The sequence below is a fragment of the Drosophila simulans genome, chromosome X (genome assembly GCF_016746395.2).
Source record: "Drosophila simulans strain w501 chromosome X, Prin_Dsim_3.1, whole genome shotgun sequence".
NCBI lineage: Eukaryota > Metazoa > Arthropoda > Insecta > Diptera > Drosophilidae > Drosophila > Drosophila simulans.
The window spans coordinates 18,023,838-18,049,080 of NC_052525.2; the positions used below are offsets into that span (position 1 = coordinate 18,023,838).

Sequence of the window (25,243 nt, forward strand, 5' to 3'; positions counted from 1 at the left end):
GCTGGAGATGGAGATGGAAGGCTCAAGAGGAGCAGCAACTTCACACATAAATGGGAGCAACATGTTGCCAGTTGTCAGGCGAGAGTTGCAAGTTGCACACGTTGCCGGTTGCTGGTTAGCTGACTTAGCCAGCCTTGAACTTCTGTGGCGGCCCTCGCCTAGCAACACGCTGCGTTGCCGAGTGCCGTTGCACGCGGCCACTTGCAACAATTAAGTTCCATAAACTGCACATAAAAGGCAACGAAGATGTCGCAGTTGGAGTCGCAGTCGGACATATCATGGCCACTCTGCGCGATGCCAAGCGATGCGATGCGATGCCTCCTTAATAATGTCATAAAAATTAGAACGGCGTATTAATTGGCAGCGCTGCAGCGGCGCAGTCACCGGCTGCACTGGAAACAATTTAGCTGAAGTGCGGCATATTGGAGACCCAGAATTGCACATTTCTGATGATTATTGTAGCTAATTACAGGAGTTCTTAAGTATCTAATCTTGGAATTCATAATATCATAATTATTATTTCATTCATAATATTCGTAGTAACAACATTTTTTTGGTGACCCCGATTTTGATAAAAAAGTTGCCATTAACCATTAACCATTAAAACTAGTGACCATCTTTACACATTATTGAAATCAATCTTTTCATATTATTTCAATCAAATGCTGACCACATTATCTCGCGGTGTATCCACTGTTGCCGCTGACTGCGTGTGGGAGCGCAACATGTTGCTGCTGGCTTGCGGAATTTTTTTCCATTTTTTTGTTTGTTCGGTTTTTGTGTGCCTCTCGCGCGGTTCGACTGCAATTTTGCGCAAATAAAATAAATTGGCAGCCAATTAAGCGAACGCTGCTCGCACAGATCAGAACAAAAGCATAAAGGCAGCAAATTAAGCGCGAAGATGGATGCCGCAGAGAGAGAGAGCGAGAGGCAAGTTAATAGACAGAGAGAGAGAGAGGGAACGAGCGAGACTAGCGGAAGCTGCAAGCGGCGAAAATCCAATTTAATTAACGGAAAGAAACGGGAATCGCAACAACAGCTACTAATTAAGCCCATAAGCAACATGTTGCCGCAACATTGGGCATTTTCGATACCCTCAAGACCTGAAGGTCGAAATATAGATTTATCTATGTTACTATGCTCATGATACCACTTATTCATAAGCAATAGCATGAATATATATTTGAATATCTCTATTTAACACCCACAAATCCCTGAAATTGTGCCAAGAAATTTCAATACATGCAATGACGTAACATGATGTACGATTCTGCTATGTCATCGTTTCTTTCAAGATTTGTACATTTCAACATTTCACTTCTTAATCTTTGTGCTTGAAATAAGAGGTGTGTATTTCCTGGTAGGGTGTTTCCGTCTTCGGTTCTGGCCGATTCTCCCAAACCCCGCCACTCGAACCATATGGCAGCCATTCATTCATTCGGTCGGTCGGTTAGTTAGTTAGCCAATTACATGACAAAATCTTATATGATCGTGCAAATTGTATTTTTATTGCCAATTATTTATTTATTTCGTTTGGCTTTTGTGTGTTCGGCCATTGAAAAGCCAAGTGAATGCCGACAGGCAGCTAAATGTTATGAGAGCCGCTTTTGTGATAACCGTCGATGCTGCAGCAGATTATAATGATGCTCAATCCGGCTGATGATGCTGATGACGATGATGATTAGGGGGGCAGGCATACTGGGTGTACGGAGTTTTTGATATTTGATGATGGCAAGCCCATTGTATGAACTTCGAACAATGAAAACCATTTAAAATCACAGCACCGATCGCCGTTCTACTCGTTGGCTTAGCAGCGTAGAGCAAGCGATCAGTCGGCTATGCCCGGATCCATGTTCTCCACAACATGTCGTGATATTTGAATGTTAATTTCAGAAATCATATTCAATTAATTGTCATTTTGTTGTCGTTTTCAGCCGTTTTGCTGATTGCCTAACGATCTGCTGCGGCGCTGCTTGGCCAGCAAATCACGCTTGTTCATTCACTAATTATCGCCAAGCTACTACACACTTAATTTGTATTCAATGCAATTAAAGACGAAATCGTCCGACAAGTTCGTTTCGATTTTTTATTTGCCGCTGTCACTCAGAGATTTTGTTTGGATGTTTCGAAAATATGTGTGTTTATGCGGCTACTTGGGGATTGGGATTAAGGGTCAAAGTAAACGGAGCTCTGCTGCTGCTGCTGCTGCTGGTGGCATATTTTTCATGCTCAAATAAATAATATTCAAATTTCGATTAAACGTCATTGCAAATAATTGCAAAATTAAATTAACAACAACGATGGCGGCACATAAAACACACAGACACAGCGGCAATTCGTGTGCATATGATAATTAAAAACAACAATAAAGCACGAGCAGAAAAAGCGAACACAAAAAATGCGGAAAAACACACATACGAAAATTTGAATAAAACGCGAAAAAAATGCAGAAATTAAAGTAGAAGGAGCAGGCAAAAAAAAAAAAAAAAACAATAACAGAAAGCCCGGCGTAAACACAGTCGGTTGCACTTGAGTAATTTCATATAAAACATAACCAAGCAGAAAGGATTTTAATAAACCGACATAAACCCGCTCTCGCACACAATCCAGCGAATGCAAGTCATGGGCGCCATAAGGACAATTTCGAGGGGGATCGAATAGCCCAGTTGGCATGACGACTATAAAACACTTAACTTGATAGTTATTCATTTCAACCTTGCTCTTATGAGCATTTATCGAATTTATCGCAGTTCAATAGGTGTATGCATCGAAGTTATCGAAAGTATCGATTAATTGCAAAGATTCACTTACTCGTGGCGATAGATGACTTTCAGTCGCTATTCTTTGTCAAGATCAGGAATGAGAAGCCCTTTTTTTGAGTGTCAACTACTGTTGCAACTTCCAGTCCCTTTCCAAGGACGCTCATGGTCAATTCCACACACACACACACACACTTACGCACCGGTACACGCACACACCGGCATTCAGACACAGAGCGAAGTGGCTGACATTGGCGGCGTTGTTGTTTCTGCATTGCCATCAAGTAAATCAGTGTCCAATGTGTAAATAATTTCCATTCGAATGAGCAATTGTGCATTTTTAACCCATACAAACACACACACGCACACATTGAAACATGCATGATGCACACGCACGTGGAGTTCCTGGATGCTGCGCTTTTCATTCGCAGACATCGACAGACATCGTCAACGTTTAAAATCACATGAAATTTTATTAAAATGAAGTAAATACGGTGTAAACGTGCTGATAAAACGGTTCGTGCTCAGCTGTGTGGAAGGAGGCGGTTTGGGAGGGGGGAGGTGTGTGGAGGAGAGCCTGGCGGTGGCCAAGGCGGAGCCACCGGCATCCGACCATACACTGAGCGAAAGCGATGCACACATATGCTTGAATTGGCAAAAAAAATTTTAAGTTTCAACGATTTAGTTAGTGCTAGTGTAAACTCTACATTATTTTATTACATATATTATTATGAAGAAGTTTAGTGATATGAACTCAAAGATAGGGGTAGATACATTTAAGCCACATATATGTGGGACCTTCTGCTTTCTTTTCGCAGAACTGCGGTTATTGGGGTAGGGCTTTAGGCTATTACCAACTCAATAACCGTTGTGTTCTGGCCATGATTCATGCATATTTTTTTTTTTTTGGCTGTTTCTTATCACTTTTAGGCTTGGTTGGCGTGGAGTGAGTAAACTGAGACCTTATACGGGCTCCACGTTGGGCGGTGGGTGGTGGGTGGTGTATGGTTGGTGTGTGATGATTGGCGTTTGCGAGGAGGCGCGCCACTGCAGAAAATCGCTTATGTAAATATGTCTTCTCCTGACCATCTCGCCCTGGCACGCCGGATGCATTGTTGTGGTCAGTGGACGCTGCTCTGTTATTAATGACATTGCAGAATGCTGCGAGATGTTTGCCTGGAGAGTTGGAGTTGGAGCTGATGAGCACAAGGATGCCGAGGATGCCGTTGGGTCCTTTGCCTGCTCCAGTTAACCGTTGTTTAATGTGTCTGTAATTTTCGATTCGATTCGATTCGATTCCATTCGCAAATGTAATTAACTGTAATGCTGTAATGCCAGCATTTGTGCGGCCCACTCCTTATCATTGTCTCGCTCTCTCTGTTCTGTTCGCTTTTCCGTGTATATCTGGTCAAGTGGAGTGGAAGCTCTTTATCTCCGTCTTCAAACAAGCAAATTAAATCATCAATTATTATCATCGCCCCGGCGTACACTTGTACAAGTGTTGATCAAACAACAATTGACACAGTTAACCAACAACAAAAGCGGCGAGCTTAATAAATATCCATCGGCTCTTACGGTCCGATTGATTGGCTCCGCTTTCCTCCGATTAATTAATGAGCATCGTGGTAGAGCATTGCGAAAAAGTTAATTAACAGAGCACTTGTAATGAGGAAGAGAGAGAGAGGTGAATACTTAGGTGTAGTATGCTCTCAAGGAATTTATGGAACATTTCTATAGAGCAATGAATGAGTAATTGAGTAGAAAGGCTTAAACAGTGGATAAATTGCAACCGTTCACATTTAGTTTAGAGTTCTCGATATCGATAACTAACTAAAGGTATATTAACTACAAGTAAGTGATCTGATATTATTAGTATTACATAAACCCTGACTTATCATGAGGTTCCCTTGGGGTTTAGAACTATAATATGTACATATCTCGCATCCGATTTGTGGACTTCTCTGTACATCTTCATTCACGCTGCTCTGGTAACGATCGAGAGTCGCATTCTTAAGACTGCAACTGGAGTCGAGCAAACTGCAAGTAAAACAAATAGCTGCAACTGAACTTGGCTCGCTGATTTTGCGCTAATTAATGTGTTTTCCACAAAATTAGCAATTTGCGCGCAAATAGAAATTGCAGTGATCGGAATCGGAATCAGACTCCAAGTCTCGGATCGAATCGGATCGGATTGGAGCTTGGCTTGAAATTGCGAGGAGAAACGAGTTGTGTTGGTCACCAACTTTGAATGGCAAGCAGCTGCCGAAGGGGTTAAATAGGGGTAAGGGGTGGCATGGTGAGGTGGGGGAACGGGAGTGCGGCCGGACGCACAATTAATTAAGTTGACGTTGACGTTGGCCGAGCTCTGCAGCTCTGAATGCAACTGAGGTATGTGAATAGTCACGGACACAGATGCAGAAATGCACAGAGAAAAAAGAAATTCTTAAAACAAAGGTTTTAGATGTCTGAATAGCTTTTTTCCAAATATATACCCTTCAAAGCAGCGTATCATTTATCATTTTCTATAAATCGATATTATCGATTTTGCATATCGAGGCTTTTGCTGACTATCGATTATAATAAAGTGAATAAACTTAGGTCACTTTTATGTATCGTATTAAGTCGAAATAGCTTTATAGCACCCCATTTTCGCTCAGTGTCAGTGCCACATTCACAGCCCCATTGCAATCGTCTAAGAATCAATGTAATTAGTGGCTGGACTCTGCGGACGGAGGAGCAGCAGGTGCTGATCGTGAGGAGCTGCCTTGAGGAGCATTTCCTTTTGGTATCATTTATGATTAGGTGGCATGCCGGCAGTTAACTCAGTCGAACGGTCTCCGAGTCGGAGTCGCCTCCTCTGTTCTCTGTTCTCAGTTCTCTGCCATCGTTTAATTACAACCGCCACGCATTTGGCCAACTGCAACTGCATCCGTTACCAACATGGCCAACTTAATTGAACGTAATTGCCAGCCACTTGAGAGACGGCCAGCGAGAGAGCCATCGCACCGCATCTCCGACTGGGACAGCTCCCCGGGCTCGGCGCGGAGTGTTAAAGTCTAATTGAAACTGTCAGATGGGGATGTGAACCTGGGTTGGGGTTGGGGCTCGGAGCATGCAGCATGCAGCATGGGGCATGGAGCATGGGGCTTGGGTTACAGATCAAGATGCGCGCTGTCGAAAGGTGGGCCGGATGGGGTTCCTAGAAATTCACTCATGATTGAGTATCTATAATATTCCGAGTTCTACTAACCAATTCGGAATTCGCTACCTATGGAAGATTCAGCTTTGAACCTTGAATCCAAACATAGTTCACTTTTCATCCAGCTTATTTGGCTGATCCTGCTTGCGAGGAACCACTTTTTAGTCGCCTACCGATTGGAAACCCAATCCGATTCACCTACCTCTCCGGTACATACATACACCTATCTTGAGCAACTTCCTCCTAGCGGATTATCCGATGGCCATGGCATCTTTTCCCAGCTGGCATCCGTTCTCCCCAGCTTTTTTTGGAGCGCTGTGACCCGATCTGCTTAGCGGATGCTTTCACCTAATTAACGCCGCTTCATGGCAGCAGTTGCAGTTGCAACTGCCACTGCAAACTGCCAACTGCATTTGGCATTGTGAGGCAATTAAGCTCTATTTGAAGTGGACTTTAACGACTGCACCCAGAGTTTAGTCGAGATGAGTTAAGTGGAGAGTGGCCAATGGAGTGGAGTGGAGTGCTATTTAGTGCCATGGAGTGCAGTTCACATTGGAGAGCCATCCGATCGCATGGGATGAGATGAGATGGGATCGGATCGGATCGGATCGGATATTAGCGCTGTGGGCTTTGCACATGACGTGTGCGTGTCGCCATCCTGCTCGTGGATTGGATGCTCCTCGGTCCATAAAAGCGCAATTTGTCGTAATTGTTTAAGCAGAAAGAAATAACAGCGAACGAACCAACGGCGACAACAAAACGACACAAGGCATAAAACAACTTAATAAAAATTCCACTGCTGTGTCGTACATCGTTGGCATTATCGCTCGAAATGGCGAAGGAGTGGGGGTTTTAGCCGGGTTTTTGGCTTAGTTTCGCCACTCAAGACCCCACTCCCCCCAAAAAAAAACCCCCATAAACAAGAAAAAACAGCCAGTAACAAATCAAAATAAAACGCACAGTGTGCGGCTGACGGGTGTGAAGGGTATGAAGGGTGCGATTCGCCGGGATAAATCTCACTTAGCAGTTCGGTGGGGATACATCCGTACATATGTACATATGTGCTCAGATATGTATGTGCGGCTGACGAAGAAGTGCCGACATCAAATGCGTACAAATAGATTAACAAATAACGCCAGCAATAACTACGTGTAGTACATCTGCTGGCCAACGCCTCCATATGTTGCCACACCACGATGAACAACAAATAACTGTTGCAAGAACAATAACACACATATATATATAACAACAATTGGCGAAGGAGCAGCAAGTCGCATAAATCAAACAACAATGCGGGTCGATGATTGCTGGGCTGCAGGGGGGTGGGTGGTTGGCTGCCTGGAAATGGGGGTAAATTGTTGTGGGGTGCAGAACGAAGAAGTGGCGGCGGCGATGGGGCCGATGGATGGTGGTGCATGTGGCAGCATTTGTTTTCGGATCGAAGGCACAACAATACATTGATGGGCCACTCGATGGCACACTTCCAAACGGATTCGAAATCCACAGAAACTCTAGTGCTCAGGCGACAAAAATGTGGTAGGTGCACTGGAAAAGATCAGAGTTCATTTCGATATCTAAAGTTAACATCCTATCCACCTACATAACCAATCCAAGAATATATCCAAAATTGGCTTTAAGTACGGGGATACGTGGTGCTTGTCGCCTGTTCAGCTTGGTTTTCGGTGTGTGCCAGGACATCGATGGCTTCAATGGCTGCCAATGACAGGACCAAGTGTCGCCCTAGATGCCCCTTCAGTGTCCTTGCCCCACCACCCCACCCACACCAATCGCAATCGGTGCGTGCATTTGATTTTGATTAGTATTTATGGCAGTTTGAGTACAGTAAATTCGAGCGGGAGCTCGCAATTACTCGCAATGGGAATTTAATTGTTGGCCAGCCACTTGAAGGCTCCTTTCACAATTTTCCACGGGCCGCAGCAGCAGAAGAACCCCTGAAAGTTTTCACCCAACGAGAGAAAATAATAAGTCCGGGAAGAAAAAACAATATAAATGGCATAAAACATGTCCCAACCGTTGCAGGACGTTTTTGCCTTGTTGCGCAACATGTTTCCATGCTCCCCATTCCCCATCCCAATCCCATCCCCATCCACCCGGCTGGTTGGACTTTGTCCTGGAAATGAGGAGTTTCGTGCCTGGGCGTTTTGGTGACCATTTCACCGCACCATCCACCTGCGCACCGCGTCTTCGTTTGCATTTTTATGGCATAAAAATTAAAAATGAATTTTGATTGTTTTCTTGTTGTTCTTTTTTATTTTATTTTAATTTTCCTTCTCGTTATTTATACTTTTTTTGTTGTTGTTGTTTTGTGCGATGGTCGTGGCTTTGTTTTTAGTTTTCATGTCGCGTACTTGACGTTTTTCATTCCTTATTTTTCCTTGGGCTTTTTGTTTCAACCTCCGCCTTTGTTGCTGGTAATTTGTTCTTGTTGTGCATAAGTTTGCCTGGAAAGTGGGTGGTTGGGTGGCCAGGAGGTGGCAGTGGGACGGACGTCCTGCGAAGCCTTGCATGGCCAAAGGACATTCCAAATGGAATTGGATGCTAGCGAGCGTGTATGTGAAAGTTTTTATTTATTATTTTTTTTTTAACGATTTCCATTAAAGTTTTTGACAAATTTAAGAAAAAACCGCTTCAAAATATATGCATAATGAAGTAAATACTGTCTCAAGGCTTCACACTTCTGCTTAATCAATTATTATAAAAGGATCAAAGGATCCCTCATTACCCTTTGGCATTTTTATTCGCATAATTTCATTATAAATATTTTCCCAACTCCCGCGTCGCGATTTTCCAGCGCTGCGTATGCAAATTAAATTTACATTTATTTTTCGTGACTCGATGCAAATTTTCGCAATGCGAGACAGGTGGTGCGGATGTTTCGGGAGGGTTGGGGGATGGTGGTGTTGCAGGGGCGGCTGCCCGATTGGAGGGGGCGTGGTCCTGGCTGTCTCTACCGCTGCACGCTCAGCACGTTTATTCGCACTTAATTCGCACTTTTTGACACCTTTGTGACCGAACTGCCCCGCGAGTCGCCAAAGTCCGTAAAGTAAATATACGTGCAACAACCCCCCGAAAATGCCCCATTCCCCTGCCCACTCCCCTCACATGTCAGCGGCATAATGTGCATGGCTGCGGCGCAGCAGAGACGACGGCGCGAAAAATTATGCAAAATAAATTAATTACCAATTAAGGATGGGGATGATGCAGCGCACAGCTGTTGTTCGTTGGATTTCAGCCGCGTGATTTTCCATCTCCCCCCCGTTTTACCATTTCCCACTTTTCCAAGCCGACTCCACCCGCTTCCGCCCGCTGGTGCGTTTGTCACATGAGCCCCGCCACTAATTAGTGTCATTAAAAGCGCTCCACACGAGTGGAGAACCCTTAAGCGCAGGGCCAACCCCCGTTGCAAGGTGCATTAAACGTGACACAAAATTGCAGCGGCCAAATAAATAAACCATAAAGAACATAACTGACCGCAGAAATCAGCTCGATTCCAAGAGGTTCGTTTGCCTTGAAGGTACAAAGAAAGAAAAGGGCTAAAACGAGCAAGGCGACGATGGAAGGGGGGAAAGTGGTATTGGCCAAGCCAGTAAGCAAGCAAGTAACTTCCGTTAACTTGCGTGCAAACCCGTAATTTCCAGAGGAGCAAACCCCCTTGGCTTTGTGCCACGAATTGGGGTTAAAAAGGGTTTAACTTGCCACTAACTTGGGTCACATGCATATGCATAATTATAGACCGCCTCGTCCGGAACGGAACGAACCCAGTCCGCTCGTCCGCAGTCCCTCCCCATCCCCCGCCGCTTAGCAAACTAAACTGTGAAAACGCCAGCGGGTCTCCACAAGGAGGTGCCCCCGGGTATTAAACCACTGACCGGAATACGATGAACCGCCCACCAGCCCACCAGCTCACCAGCTCACCTGGCACGTGAAATTTGAATATTGATTGGCTTTAATGAGTGTCGTTGGTCGCGCAATTAGTTTGGTAAAGGCTTTTTTGGCGAAGGGGGAAGGAAGGGGCTTAGGGGAGCGGAAATGAGGGTTGCGCAGGGTGGTTCCACAGACGGAAGAATTCCGGATTTCCTCGCCTGGGGAACTACGAAATCAGAAGTGCGTTTAATGAATAATGTGTAAAATAATAATTATAAGCGGATCTTTGTTTATATGAAAAGAGCAACATTTAATACTCAAATAATAGAAGAAAACTCCGAACAACTGGACAAACATGTGAGTTTGTTTGACTTCTTGGTGGGACTATTGCTCGAATCCGAAGAATTGGCAAATCCTTAGTGGACCATTGTTAGGCACAAATCAGCGCTGGATTTAAAGACTTCGATCGCGGTCTAACTAAACTAATTACATATCAGTCAGTCAGTGGGTGAGTCAATCAATCAATCAAACTGCCAGCAGCAGCAGCGAGATCATTTGCCAGTGGCCTATCTCTGCATCGTTCCAAAATTGGATGCAAATTGAAAAGCATTTTGTGGGAATGTAATGCATAAATTAATTGAGCGTCCACAGCACACAGAGAAAAACCGGTGGGCGGTTGGCCAAAACTATGAAAATGTGGCGGGGGGAAAGGAAGTAGCGGTGGCCTGATAAAGCATTCATGCAGCCACGCCCACTTTGGCATTGAGTGGGCGTCCGCGCTGGTGGCAATGCAATTGAAAATGAAAATCTAATATGGACGCGCGCTTTTCCGAGCAGCGTTTAGCATTCGATTTCATTTGTCTAAACTAAATAACAATGCAGTCTGCGCTGGCGGGGAGTGGGGCCACGTTGGCGTTGCATGTTGCAGCTGCCAAAATTGAGTTTTGATGCGCTGCATACCCCATACCCCATACCCCAACCCATTTCCCGGCCTGCACTCCTACGGTCCTCCAGTCCGGTCCTGTTATTGTTTGAAACGTCGCGTTAAATTTACATAAATTGATTTGATTGAATTTTTATGAGTCGGCGGCGCAGCAGTCCAGTGGCAGCCACCCAGGCTGCACCACTTGCACCACCAACCCATCTGGCATTCTGGAGTCCTCGTCGGCTGGCCGGCGGGCATCAACTGCTGATGACTTTTCGACCCGCCCTCCGCCGACTCACTGGCGGTGGGGGGCACGTGGGGATTGGGGATCGGAGGCGACCGTCTAATTAAAGTCATTTCCAGCAGCTGCATAACCCCTACACCCACTACGCCCACTCCCTGGGCCGTGGTCAAGTCGAGGTCACAGTTGGCGCTACATGGCGCAGGGCTTAATGCGAGCCATTTGGCCCGGTTGTCCGGCGATGGGCAACGGACAGGGGCAACGGACAGGGGACGACAACGGACACGGACGAGGGCAATCAGCGAAAAGAGAGGCGGCCAAAGGCAGAACCAGACACGGCACACATTGTGTGTCCAACTTCTGCGGCGGGCAAAGAATGATGCACTGTGAAAAATACAGGGCGCCAAGTGCTTAAAGTTCTCCTGAAACTTTGAAGAGATTCGTTGACAGGCAGATAAAGAAAACATTTGTATTAAGTTCCAAAGAAGCTTCTTACTATGTTCCCAGGACATAGGAACATTATTATCCTTTGTTCCAAATTTACAATTAGCAATTGTTGTTTCTTAAAAAGAAATAATAAAAAGGCAATGATTCCCCGCTTTGTTCAGTGTAGTGAGTGCATCGCTGCATCGGTGGCATTGCATATTTTTAGGGTTTCCCCGCTGCTTGCTGAAATTTGCACATTGCAACAAACTATTTAGCGGTGGCAAGGGATGGGGGGCGCCAATTTGTCATAAATCTCGTTATTTTAAATCGCCGCTTGGCATTCCACCACGAAATTGTGTATGGGTAAATGGGCCTTTTGTTTGTATTGATTTGTTGTTGGCTGCTCGCCTTGCTGGTTTCTGTTAACGTCAACGTTATCGGGCGACAACAGTTGGGAACATACTATGTTGGGGACTAGGAGCACCATTTAAAGCGAGTCGAAAAATATGAGATATTATCGTAATTTGCCAAACAAAGGTTTCAAGTTCCTTACAATCGCTGGTTGAGATTCTTAGCAAGGGGATGAACGAAAGGAGAAAGTGCGGAAGACGATCGCTAAGTTTTTATTGGGTGATTGGCAGAAGGTCATTCAACGAGGCTCGTTGGTCTAGAGGTATGATTCTCGCTTCGGGTGCGAGAGGTCCCGGGTTCAATTCCCGGACGAGCCCAAGTGGAAGAGTAGTTTTTTTTTATTTAGATGTGAAAATATGTTTAAAATGAATATTATTCCATTTCATTGTGGAAATTGCATTTTCGAGGGGTATTAATATTTTGCATAAGCTTGCGAATTATGTGCGAATCCCAAGCTCATTTTAGTGTTCAGCCCAAAAGTATGCTGCATAATAGTGATCTTTTGTACACTGACGCCGCCGCAGAGGCGCGCATTTCACAACACTGTGCCACAGCTGCTAATTACCGTTACATTTTGCCATTGGCCGACACTTGAAGAAATTTACAATCAAGAAATAGCTAAACAATTACACAACAAAAAAACAAAAAATAGCTATAATACAATTACCAAACTAATATTATGATGTCACCCCAAAAATCCCATTTTTCGATGCATTGATTAGTAAATCTTATTTTTAAAATAGTGGTTTTCTTCTGAGAACTTAGCCATAACCATAACCGTAAAATGTTTTTTTTGTGTTTTTGGCATTACACTGCCAACACTGCTAGAAGATCTGATCTGATTCTGATCTTGCGCGGATCATTTTTCTAAGAAAACTGTTGAAATCGGAGGAAATAGGGAAACATCGAAATGGAGTTCCTCTACAACGCTAGTATACACTGCGAAGATGAAGAACGCGTCAATTTCTACAACATGGACAAGTTCTTCGTGCCCCACGTGCAGGCGAGGGAGCTGGAGCAGCAGGCGATCATGCGGCAGTTCGTGCCGCACTACGCGTATAAGAGGCCGTGGGGATTCGGTAGCCTTAATGTACACACACACACACACACAAAACTCCGGCGGTGGAACCTTGAGTAATAACTATATCTCCTCCTGTCCCCTTGCAGATGATGACTATGGACATTACCAAAACCGAACCCGGTCTCGTCGGGCTTTCCTCCAACCAACAGCAGCAGCAGCAGTCGCAGCAAAGCAACGCCGGCATGAACAGCGGTGGCCAGAACAACGGGCCCAATCCCAATGGCAATGGGAACGTGGTCAATGTGGTCAACTCCGGCGGTGCCGGTGGCGGCAACAATGGCAACGGGAATGTCCAGAGCATCGCTGCCGCTGCCAACAATAATAACAATAACAACAACAACGGCAGCCAATTGTGCGCCGGCTGCGGCAAGCACATCCAGGATCGCTACCTCCTCCGCGCCCTGGACATGCTGTGGCACGAGGACTGCCTCAAGTGCGGCTGCTGCGACTGCCGCCTGGGCGAGGTGGGCTCCACGCTCTACACCAAGGGCAACCTGATGCTCTGCAAGCGGGACTACTTGAGGTAAGCTGCGATTTAGGAAATACTAATTCCATTTGATAGTGTAGTATATACCTAGAAGTTAGTCATTTGTTAAGCTAAAAATGATACAAATTCTTGAGAACTTAGCTCTATAATGCATATAGATTAAGTATGCACTCTATTCTGTGATTATTTTAAAATAGCTTTCTTGCTAAGAGTAATTAATATTTAAACAGTTCATTTTGTATTGCACCTATGCTACCTTTGTATATTCTTGTTTATTCAATTTGATAGCGAAGAGTATAGATGCTTAGTTGAAGAAATGAGAACTATTATATAACGATATAAACATCAACCTCTTTACTAATCTCTTTCATAACTTTTCCCCGCAGATTGTTTGGCAACACAGGCTACTGCGCCGCCTGCAGCAAGGTGATTCCAGCCTTCGAGATGGTGATGCGTGCAAGGACCAATGTCTATCACTTGGAGTGCTTCGCTTGTCAGCAGTGTAACCACAGGTGAGCATCGAAGGGATCTGGCCAAACTGGCCCATTGCCGCATTGTGGGCAGCCCATCCATCATCCATCGTGTGGGAGGAGCGACTAAACGATTTCGCAAGCATTTTTATGGGCAATTTGCACAGAGATTCGCATTGAAGGTGGCCGCATGAATCCCTTTTTAATCTTTGGCCCATCGGAGCGGGCCCAAAGTGGCACTTGAAGTTTTATTAACGTGCTGCCAGGCAGCAAATTGCCGTCGTTTACAAGCTAACGGCTAAACAAATGGGGTGGGAAGAAAAAGGCCCTTTAGTGTCATACGTTTTCTATGAAAACCGCATAAATTTCACATTGAACGGAACATACCGAACGAACCGAACCCTTTTGGGTGCCATCAAGTCATCGCCCAGCATTCCAAGGCCTCAAATATTTTATTGGACTTGGCCAATTCGTGAAATGTCACTCTGGAGAGCTTTAAACTGCAGTCCGATTGCCCAGTGGATGGGGTCGCGTCTCATTCTTCCATTTGGCCGGTTCGTTTCGTTTCGTTTGGTTGGGCTTGGTTTGGTTTGGTTTCGTTTTCGTTTCGGGTTTCTGCATTAATAATGAGGGCGCACATATGCCTCCGTGGCTCCCGGTCCACCAGAAACCTCCGGCATAGTCGTCGATTGTGCAACGCAACAAGGGAGCGAACATTAAATATTAAAAGCGCCGCCACACGGTGCTGGCTGGTAAAAAATATTGAAATAAATGTTAAAACATATTGGCATATTGTGAGAATCGTCTCCACCCGTTTTGGCCACCGCTCCTTATCCGGGAATCTCCCCGCTTTTTGCGCTCCTGCTGGCCCTTTGTTTTCGCATTGCCGAGAATTGGCTTTAAAAATGCAACAGGAGCAACGAACTTGGAGGAACTTCACCCTTGCGGAGATGGCATTATGGCAAACTTTTGACTTTTATAATCCTACTTACGCTAGAATAATATAGAACTCTCTAAGCAGATATAGCTTAGTCTAATATCAAGGGATTGAGAGTATGATAGGCCTTGTTTTTCCATATTTCACCACGTTATCCATACAAAATGGCCAGTGGAGATGCATCCCCTCCTGCTGCTAATCAATTTTTCACGTAAATTAATTCAATTGCCGAAAAAATCCATTGAGGCGTGGCCACATGGCCAGCGGCTGCTCCACTCCGCCTTGTTGGTTGGTCGGATGGTTCGGATGGCCACATTAAAAATGCGGGCTTTCATTTGGCAAACAAAAAGAGTTTTCCTGTTGAGTCCTGCCGCTGATTCCCGAGTCCTGAGTCCTGTTGCTGTTTGGGAAATGCTGCAAAATGCATTCGCAGTCGTCGGTGAGGTTTGCATAATTTCCTGTCGTCAGCACTGGACGACGACATCCTTGCTCTCCTGCGATTGGAGTCACATCCAAGTCAAATCTTTCGCCCACGCGAATTTTTTACAATATTTTTTCCGATTTTATTTTGGTATGTACTTCCTGTTGACAATTTGCTGTTGGTTTCTTCTGATCGACGGGGAATGGAGCCGGAGGAGGAGGCGGACGAAATGCCCGGATGTGCGAGTCCCGCACAGAGGCACTCACTTATCAACATGTCCGTGTCCATTTCCATAGCCATCACCATTGCCATCGCCATCGCCATCGCCATGTCACAGGTGCGCTCAATGCCAGGCCAGCGGCAAAAGAAGCAAAAGTTTCGACTTTGTTGACTCGTTTTCATGGACTTTTGTTGCCCTGTTTTGGTAGATAAACAAAGCGCTTTTTTGCCCGCTCCGGCCGGCCAGATTTCTGTGCACTGCTCCCTGCCACGCCCACATGGGCCGTCAATCGATTTGGCCACGCAACCGAAACCAGCGGGCCAACAAAATGTTGACGTAAATCAAAAGCCAAATTTCATATCCGCTGTAAGTCTGCTGTAAGCTGATTTACCCAGACTCCTTGCCAAAACGGATGCAGTGTGTTCCCGTGCCATTCCTCCTCGGGGAATCAAACTTTAAACGTTTCTTTTTTGCATACGCCGGCGGAGGCGGAGGGCGTTAGAGTATTGCAGCAGGATAGCAGGATATGTGATGGAAAGGATGGATAAAGTTCGAGGCAACTTGCAAGTTCTACCAGATAAGAAAGTAGTAGTGGTATCCCTAAACGTGCACCTCTTGCCGTTTGTGTGCTAAGGAATAAGCACAATCATGCTTGGTCTTTCTCACTTTTCAATACCAGATATAGCTGGTTTCAAAGGACATCCACTCGTCTGCTCAACGCGACTCCATCTCATCCCCAAGTGAATCGCATCCTTTTTTCGGCTTTTTTCGTTTGTAATGCGAGCTCCCTTTCGGTTTGCATCGAGTGTATCTGTTTGCTGTGGGCCGGAGTGGGCGTGGCATCCGCCTCCGCCATCCGTACAGGTGCTAACATAAATATTTTGACAAAGGGCTCCATCCATGCCCAGGCGGCAGAGCTTGCCGGGAGCCAACTTTATTTGCAGTTGGCTGAATGTACTCTCGACTCCGTACTCCAACCCAAGTGGAGCCAGCTCTCCAGGCTCCTCTGCTCCAGCCACCCTATGCTCCTGCCACACCAACTGTTGCTGACAGCGGAGCGACATTGCCTAGCGCTTATCTGACTTCCTTGTCCTTGTGCTGGTCCTGTTTCGGTCCCGTCCTGTCTGCCATTCGCTGAGTAGCTGTCCTTGTTCTTTGAAACCGTTTTGCTTTTGTTTTTAGACGGCAGTTCCTGAGTTGCCGGGGTGCGGCAGCTACAGTCGCCATAACCGCTGTCAATTGTCATCGCTCATCGTCGTTGTCGTTGTCTTTGTCGTTGTGCCTTTGATTCCCCCCACCGATTTCTGGGGCTGCCTAAGCGTGTGGAAAAATCGTTTCCACTTCCTATGCGACTTGTTGTTCCGTAGTACTAACCGCTGCCGTTTTCCGGTTATTTCAGATTCTGCGTGGGCGACCGATTCTACCTGTGCGAGAACAAGATACTCTGCGAGTACGACTACGAGGAGCGCCTGGTCTTCGCCTCGATGGCCAATCATCCGATGCTCAAGCGACACGTCTCCTCCTTGGGCCAGGGCTCACCGACGGGAGCGGCCGGAGCGCAAAATACCGCTGGTGGATTGCTGGGCGGCGGACCCGGTGGCGGCAATGTGAATGGCGTGGGCATGGTCAACGGACCGCGCACCCCCGGCGATCACAATAACAACAACAATGGCCCACAGACACCAACCGGCGGTGGCTCGCCGTTTGCCGCTGCTGCTGCTGCCGCCGCCGCCGCTGCCCATATGAAGAATCAACTGGGTGCGTCCAGCTAAAATAAAGCCCTGGGCATGGGCGCCGCTGGGGCTGTTGTGCCGGGATCTGGAGTCGGCGCTGGAGTTGGAGTTGGAGCGGCGAGTCAGCAATTCTACTCGGGCTTCGGGCTGCAGCATCAGCACCAGCATCAGCAGCATCACCAACAGCAGCAGCAACAGCAACAGCTCATGGGATTGGGCCTAGGAATGGGCGGCGGTGGAGGAGTTGGAGGAGTAGGAGGAGGAGGAGGAGCAGGATCCGCCGGTGGACCAGGCGGAGGGGCAGGAGGCGGAGGCGTTGGCAGCATCGGAAGCGGCTGCAAGCGCTACCAAAGAAAGTTTTACAACCGCAACTGAGGAAATCGACGGGGGAGAAAACGCTAGCGGAAGGATGCAGAAATCCAGAATCGATATTCAAATCTTCGTTTGCTTTGACTGAGTTCAAGTTTTATAGTTTTAAAGGCCTAGTTTAGTTAGCCTACAGAAAAGTAATTGCTGAATTTGCAGACATTTTAGATCCTAACATTTAAGAGACAATATGTTTACTTAGTTGTATTCGAGAATAGCCCCCCATTCGTTTTTAAACTAATTTTAATTTCGTTTCCACTACATACTGTACATATTTTCCTTGTAAACTGTTGACGTATTAGCGGGATCCATTTTTTTTTTTACATACTCCACCATATAGATATATTCGTATTTATCTATGTATATGCATAAATAATTTTATTTTCACGCTCGAAGCGTGCGGTGCCAAAAGAAATTCAAAGCAGTGCCAAAAAGTTAAAAAAATAAACGAAGGACTAAACTGATGAATGTGGAGTGAATCACAGGGCGGCTGGAGGAGAATCGGATTTGTGGACCTGCGAAATCGAGAGAGCTAAACATCCCCACCGATCAATGTTCGATTTTCCATGTGTCCTTCGAATCCGGAGGAGCCGCAGGATCGTAGAGTAGAGTCAGATGATGGGAGATAGATGATGAGGAGCTAGAGGGCAATTGGCAAAAGTGAACTTTGATGTGTAAATATTGAGACATTCTGCACACGACTTAAGCACACATGATTTTTGTTCTGATTCCATTTTAAGTCTGTTGGAGCAACGTTGTTGATTATTATTTAAGTTTAGTTTAGTGCGAGGCTAAAGAATGTTCTTTCCACGGCGAACGTTGTATAGAAGTAGCTGGAGCTGGATGATTTCGAGTTGGATTGTAGATGAGGTATGATGGCCAGATCCACGATGATCCAGCGTTAGATGTAAAGCGCCTAAAATAGGTCGATGTAAAGTTAAGGATTTGTGTGCGTGCGTGTGTATATCTATTATAACCAAGCGAACTAGTTACAATATGGGTGTATTTATTAATCCTTTTTTTTTTTGCAATCTAATGTAACACTAATCAATATGCGTAATTAGCGTTCGAAAGGACCTAGCGAATATACTAAGTACGGGAGAAACCAAAGTGTGTGTATAAGCATCAGTCTATCTACGAGCGATAAACAATACTACCTATCTATCGAATTACCGAAACTATGTTAAATATCGTAATAATCTAATAATCGGAAATAAGTAAGAGCGATTATCCAATATTTTTTTTGTATTGTATTGTTAGAGAGCAGGCATAAAGTTAAATCAAAAATATCTAAAGTGTAAGATAAACCCGCTTAGACTTATATATACGTGCATATACATTACAAACACAACCCATAATCCGAGTTTTGGACAGCAATCAGTAATAATGAAAGCAGCCAGAACGATTGCAAGTGAAAGAAATCAAAACTAAAGAGAAAAGAGCGTAAAAAACACTTGAAAAAAAAAACCTAAAACAAATGCAAATGCAAAAACAAAAGGAAACAATAAATGTAATTAACAAACATTTGAAAAAATTAACCCGCAGTTGTGTTGGCATTCATTTCATCGCGGGCCAAGGGATTCCTACCATGGTATGGGATGGTATATGGTGAATGGTATGGTATGGGGTTTTTGGGATGTGGTCCTCCCCCTCCGTTTTGCCAATTGCAGTTTGTCGCTTGACATTTGTTGACTCTTTCGCTTTGACGGCCATTAATCACGGCATTGTTGCTGCCAATTTGAAATCCACAGCCCAGACAGCCAATCCGCACCAGAACGGAATGGTATGGCATAGTGTACGGAGTGGAATGGCGGCCTGATAAATGATGCCTCATATTTTTGAGCCCCGGGCACCGTTCCGCAATTGAAATAATAAAAGCTGTGGCAGAATCCCTCCAGCTACTTCTATAGCTACAGCCACATCCACATCCACAGCCACCACCCGAGCCATTGATTAATGAAACTTTAAAAGGGAACACGCGTCTTTTGTCTGCGACGACCGCAAAAACTTTGCCATGGAGATAGCGCATCTTTTCAATATACGATGCAAAAGTTTGCCGTCTTATTGGATGCGGATTGGGATCCAAGGAGCCATCAGCCACCAGCCACCAGCCAGGACCAAGACGACGATGCCGATGCCGATGCCGCCGCCACAGGCCATAACAATAAAAGTCATTTATAGATTTCGATTTCGGGCACATGTGAGGAGGGCGCCCGATGGGGGGAGTCCCCCCACCCTGCCCCTAGGGGGCACCACTATACAAGGATATATATACATATATAACTATAGTTTCGGGCTGCTTATCAGCACTTTTGGTCGCACGAGGACACGAGGGTGGGCTGAGAGGGTGGATGATTTTGGTTTCTTTTGTCTTTGGCTGGTGTCATAATCAGTATCAGTGTGCTTATGAAAATGTCCTTTGTTGCCCGAAATGCTTATCAACACGGCCCGCCCATTTCCTTGTCGTCGCCATAAAAATCTATAAAAATAATGTTTCAATTCGACATGGTTGGGGATCCAAAGCGATGCTGTCAATCAAGCGGGGTGAGCGGAATGTGTCCGAAAATATTATGATAAGCCTCCGTAAGAGAAATCGCTGGCATTGCGGAATGGATGGGAAAGGGCCAAGCCACCACCGCTCATCAGGTTGATTAATTAAACGAGTTTGCGCCAAACTCTTTTCATGTTTTAATTACGCAAATACTCGGCATAATTTACCAGATGCTATGACAACAAGAGCGAAGAGCGAAAAATATGCATAAGAAACAATTTGTCTAAGCTGCGGTGCCCCGCCCCATTTCTCGGATCCACCCAATCCAATCCTACAATCCAAATTCCCCATCCTGTAGCCATTGTAATGCGACAACTGCCAGCGCCCGCCTTGTGTCAACTTCAAAGTGGAAATTCCAGAATTCACCTTGTTTGCATATTCCTCTCCTGATCCAGTTGCCGATTATGGTCCTGTTTCAGTTTCGGTTCCTGTTCCTGCTCCTGCTCCTGCCCCCCAACTCCTTCCCATCTGGGGATCGGGTTGCTTTGTGCAAATTAGTTCAGCGGCATGACCGATTCACTCCGACATCCAAGTGCAAGCAATTTTAGCCAAGGACTTACCTCGACTGGAAGGGGGAGCAACCTAGTTCTCGGAATTTAGGCATTTGTATGGTGGGATCAAGCTGGCTAAACGTTACATTTATCATATTTCCTTTGGTATAAAGCAAGTTAAATAATATATGTATCCATGTTTGGTTAAATAAATAACAGAAAATGTAACCAGTAACTTTCAGAGGCAAAATATTTAGTAGGGGAAGTTACTCTAGATCGAATCGAATAATATAATTGTACCATTCGAAATAAAAGAAAATGTTCATTAAATATCTTATAGAACAAAGAAAATACTTTTATTTTACTATTTGTTCCGATAGGATTAGTTTACGACTATATTTCCTTACTGCTATATATTTCTTGTGATTACTCAAGTGTTTGCTTTTAAAATTAAGCAACTTACTATCATAAGTAATGTGGTATTGTATTATGTTAAAGGTAGTAGTTCCTACTTTATTAAGATGCAGTTTATAGAGCTGCCGGTCTCACAAGTGCCCTTGTGAAATATGAGTATCTGAGATTGGAATGGTGATGGGATAGTTTCCGCATGCCACTCCGTAGTTGACAATGCACTTGGGGCATGCCATAAATATGCTTTGGTCCCCTGCTCTCGAAACTAGTGCCCGGGGCCAATCAAGAGACGGCTGGACGCCCCAACCCACCGAGTGGCCAGCATCCATCCCCCAGCTACCGCTAGAAAGATGTCCTAACCCACATGTCAAGTGGGGGTTGCCCCCCGTGGCAAAGGGAAGGGGTGGCATGGAGTGGGCTGCGTGAGCGTGGGCGTGGGAGTGGCCAAATGCCAAATCAGCGTTGTCGTCGTCGTGTCCTTCGTCTTGAGCAGAGCGAAGAAGCGACGAGAGCCGAGGAGTGGGAAGCAGTCGCCGAAGGAGACAGTGCGGAGCGAGCGAGAGAGATGCGTGCGAAATGGCAACGCCCACTTGCTGAGGCCCCACCACCGCTCCACTCCACAGCCACCCCCCACCCGACAGAGCCACCCCAACCGCCAGCAGCAGAGACGAGGGCGCCAAGAAAAAACCACTGTTAGCCGCTAACAGAGCTCTGTAAAGCGGCAGGAGGCGTCGCCTGCTAAAAAGGACTCTCAACATATATCCTTTCTGGCTGCGCTTTTTCCTCTCTTCCTCCTCCGGACTCGGGCTCGCTATCTGATGCAGACAAACTACTGCTAGCTGCACTTCCTGGAGGACGGGGTGGATTCCAGTCACCCCGTTGCAACTATTCGTCTTGCTCACTGTCACCCCCAAAAGTTCCGAACTCCTCCATTTAGGCACATGGTTCCTCAACACGGAGCTGGTTGGCCTGCCGCCCCTAAAAATATTTATAACGTGCGGCTGTGTTCATGATTTAATTAAAAACTTTTCCTTGCATGCAGTAAAATGCACATTCGACGACTAAAAGGGCAACTCGATGGCCGTTAAAGGGTCGCAATCATATAGTTGCGAAACTTAAATGGTAGAGGAACTCGCTGCTTAAAGTGTGTAATTCAAAGCAATGAACCCACAATTTATGCTTAATAGTTTAATTAACTCGTTTACAATCGATTCGAGTTCTATAGTATTTTTTATCAGATTTCTTTTATATAAGGATCAGATTTTCATGCAAAAAGTAACTTAGAGATTTAAAGCAACTCAAATAGGAATCTTTAACTGAGATTTAAAATAAAAATTGCTAAAAATCTTCTTTAGATAGGAACGGATTCAGCTTATCACTTTTCCTCTGAATTTGAAAAATAAAAGAAATCTACCTTTTATAGCCAAAAATTAAACAGCTCTTAACATTTTATCCTTCTAAAACCAATCTATTAAGAATTCTAGAGCAAGTGTTCTAAGGTAAAACGATTCGCAATCGATCGCTATTTATTAAAATATATTTTTTAAAACTCCCAGTATTTCATGTCTAACAATTTCAGAATTTAAAAGCAGTAAGCCTTTGTGAGAACTGTTGTTACTCAACCAATATGTTGTCTGATTTCCAGGCTGGAATATCATGCCTCCAGTTTATTGTTCGTTTTCTTGGCTTAGTCCTGATTGCAGGCAATGAAAAGTTCTGAGATACATTCATCACTAGCCCAATTCCTCACGCAGCCCACATAAATGGCTAGTTAATGATCTCAAAATGATGAATATGTGCATCCAGGGATTATCCGGCCGTGTGTTTGGGATCTTAATTGCCAGCTGGCTGCTCACTCAATTCTCGATTCCCAGCTCCCGGCTCCCGGTGGCTGGGGATAGTTGTAGTTCTTGGCTAAGACTAAGTCCTGCCGTAACTTTGCCTCCGAATGCCGGAGAAAATGGGACTGTTTGTGGATGGAGTGTGGGTATGGGATGTGGCGGCAAGCCAGGGCAATTTGTATGCAGGCGCCATAAATTAGTTAGGCCCAGGGATATACAGACAGGGCCAGACGCTTCACGTGCGCCACTCATTTGTCTCGCGTCAGAGCAGGTCCACTACTCCAGCTCCTGCTCCAAATCCTCCTCCAGCTCCAGCTCCTGGGGCTCGAGCTGCCCCTTTTGCTTTGTGCGGGCGCAGGAAACTTTTTAATCTCCTACGATTATTCTCGCATTTGCCATTTGTTTACACAAACACATGGTGGAGGCGGAGGAGGAGGAGGGTACTGTGTCTATGTTTGAGCTTATCAAATAATGGCAACATTTGCTGCGATTCCCCAAGCAGACCCCACTCCCAGCCGCTCGCAGTTCCACGTTCTAATCGCGGTTAATCTCAAAACAAACGTTTGCCAATTTATTTTCCACTTTAGCCGGGAACTTTCTTCTCGTGCCCATCAGTCCATCGTTGCCACCACCACCACCATCAGCACCACCAACTTGCAGCTCAAACTAATGACTTAATTTATCTGCCACAGGGCTTTCAGCGGGCGCCAAATTAAGTTGATTGTTTCTGTTTGCCCGAAAAGCGTTCAACGAACGCCAAATGAACTTGGACTCGTCGTGGGCCAGCCCGCATTTGCTTTTCAGGGTCGAATATTGGCCAGCTCCTTGCCCGATTGGATTTACTTTCGTCGGCTGGCTCATCAGGGAAGCAGGGACATACATACTATATATATAGAGATGGAACTATGCCATGGGAATCGACTTTCTCCAGGCACAGGACAAGACTTTCTTCGAGGGTTGGCTTAATCGTTTTGCAATCTGTCGATGATTGCGTATAAATGTTATATCCAATTATGCCCTGTTGTTCCTCCAGCCTCCTTCCCGCCGGCCATCCCGCTTCTTTTGTTTTGCCCATAAACATGACAGATATTGGGAAATCTATCATTGTCATTATGCTTCGATTGTTGGCGAACATGAGCAGGAACATGGGGCAGGGACGTGTCATTAGCATGGGGCAATTTGTTAAGCTCCTGCGCCTTCTGCCACGCCTCCGAGCAGCGAACTGTCGCTGCCACATGAAACATGCCGCTGATTGTTGTAATTAATCGAATTAACAGCAGGCCAGTGCCCCAGCCTCCATCTCCTGGCCATCCTGCGCTGCATTGTCCAGCACGGCGGACCCTTCCCCGCCAGCTTCTGGCCTTTGTTTCGACTCGCCTCGCCTCGCTTTGAATGCGCAAGCGACGCCTGCATGTGACAGTGATTAGACGGAGTCCTTGCAACCCCTGCCCCCGCCCCTGCCCCTGCCCCATCGACGTGGCAGGCAATGAGCCGTTATGTATAATCAGGCGTACACGCACCCAACTCCATTCACTGGGACCGCTCACTCAACCCTAACCGCAACAATACGCAAGACTCACATCCTTTGATTTGCCTATCGCATGGGGGGTTCCACGTTGGGCGCCATATATATGTACATATGTACGCACATGCCATGCGGAGGGTATCTAAAGTTCGTAGGCCTCTAGCCGCTTATCTTATCTACGTATTTGCTGGCCATTGGCTACTTCGCTGGACCGGAGGAGGAGTGGAGCCCTTTGAACTAGCTTCTGCAATTGATGTGGGTAATCCTGGCGGAAAGGGTAAGCGTATCCCCCTTTGGCTAATTAGTAACCCCCACTATTCACGCGCCTAATAAGAGACTGATTATATCATTATAATAAGATTGGCTTCTATTTTCGACCCTTCTATTTGGTGGTGAGTGAACTAGTTTTGAATACTGGGTTACTATATTACAGTCGAGCCTTAACGAAGTTACTAATTGGAGTCCGAACAACATTGGCTTAAATAATAATATTCCTTTTCAATCGTACTAACTTATTAGCTGAAACCACTTACGCCTTATTTATTTTTCAAATATTAAAACAATATATTTTAGCCATAAATTATGAGAAATCCATTCCCATTCCCACTAATCAGTTGATTGTGCTGGCAACTTGGTTAGCTTCAACGGAATATGAAACACTAAGCACCACTTTCTGACATTGTGTTATAATGGAAATCATTGGTACATCTTGTAGTACCCTTCTCCGTGCTCCGTGCTCCATTCTGAAACATTCAGAGACCAGAAACAGCTGGCCGGAGTCGCGTTCGCGAAGTAATCCATTAAAAATTGCTCCAGCCATTATCTACAACTCGTATCTGGCAAATGTCCTGGCAGCTATCGAA

The 25,243-nt window shown here is 45.6% G+C and overlaps 1 protein-coding gene and 1 non-coding gene across 2 annotated transcripts in view; both read left to right on the forward strand.

The window, feature by feature from the left end:
- Window positions 1-18,025, forward strand: part of LOC6726363 — a 54,100-nt gene extending 36,075 nt beyond the window's left edge. The window contains 3 exon segments of the mRNA XM_044923784.1: window positions 13,014-13,450; window positions 13,801-13,926; window positions 16,862-18,025. Coding sequence (XP_044779719.1) covers window positions 13,014-13,450; window positions 13,801-13,926; window positions 16,862-17,570 — 1,272 coding nt within the window. The 3' untranslated portion in view covers window positions 17,571-18,025.
- On the forward strand, window positions 12,092-12,163 carry Trnap-cgg. The gene has a single exon. It is a non-coding gene; the product is annotated as a tRNA-Pro (tRNA).
- Window positions 18,026-25,243: the final 7,218 nt, after the last annotated feature.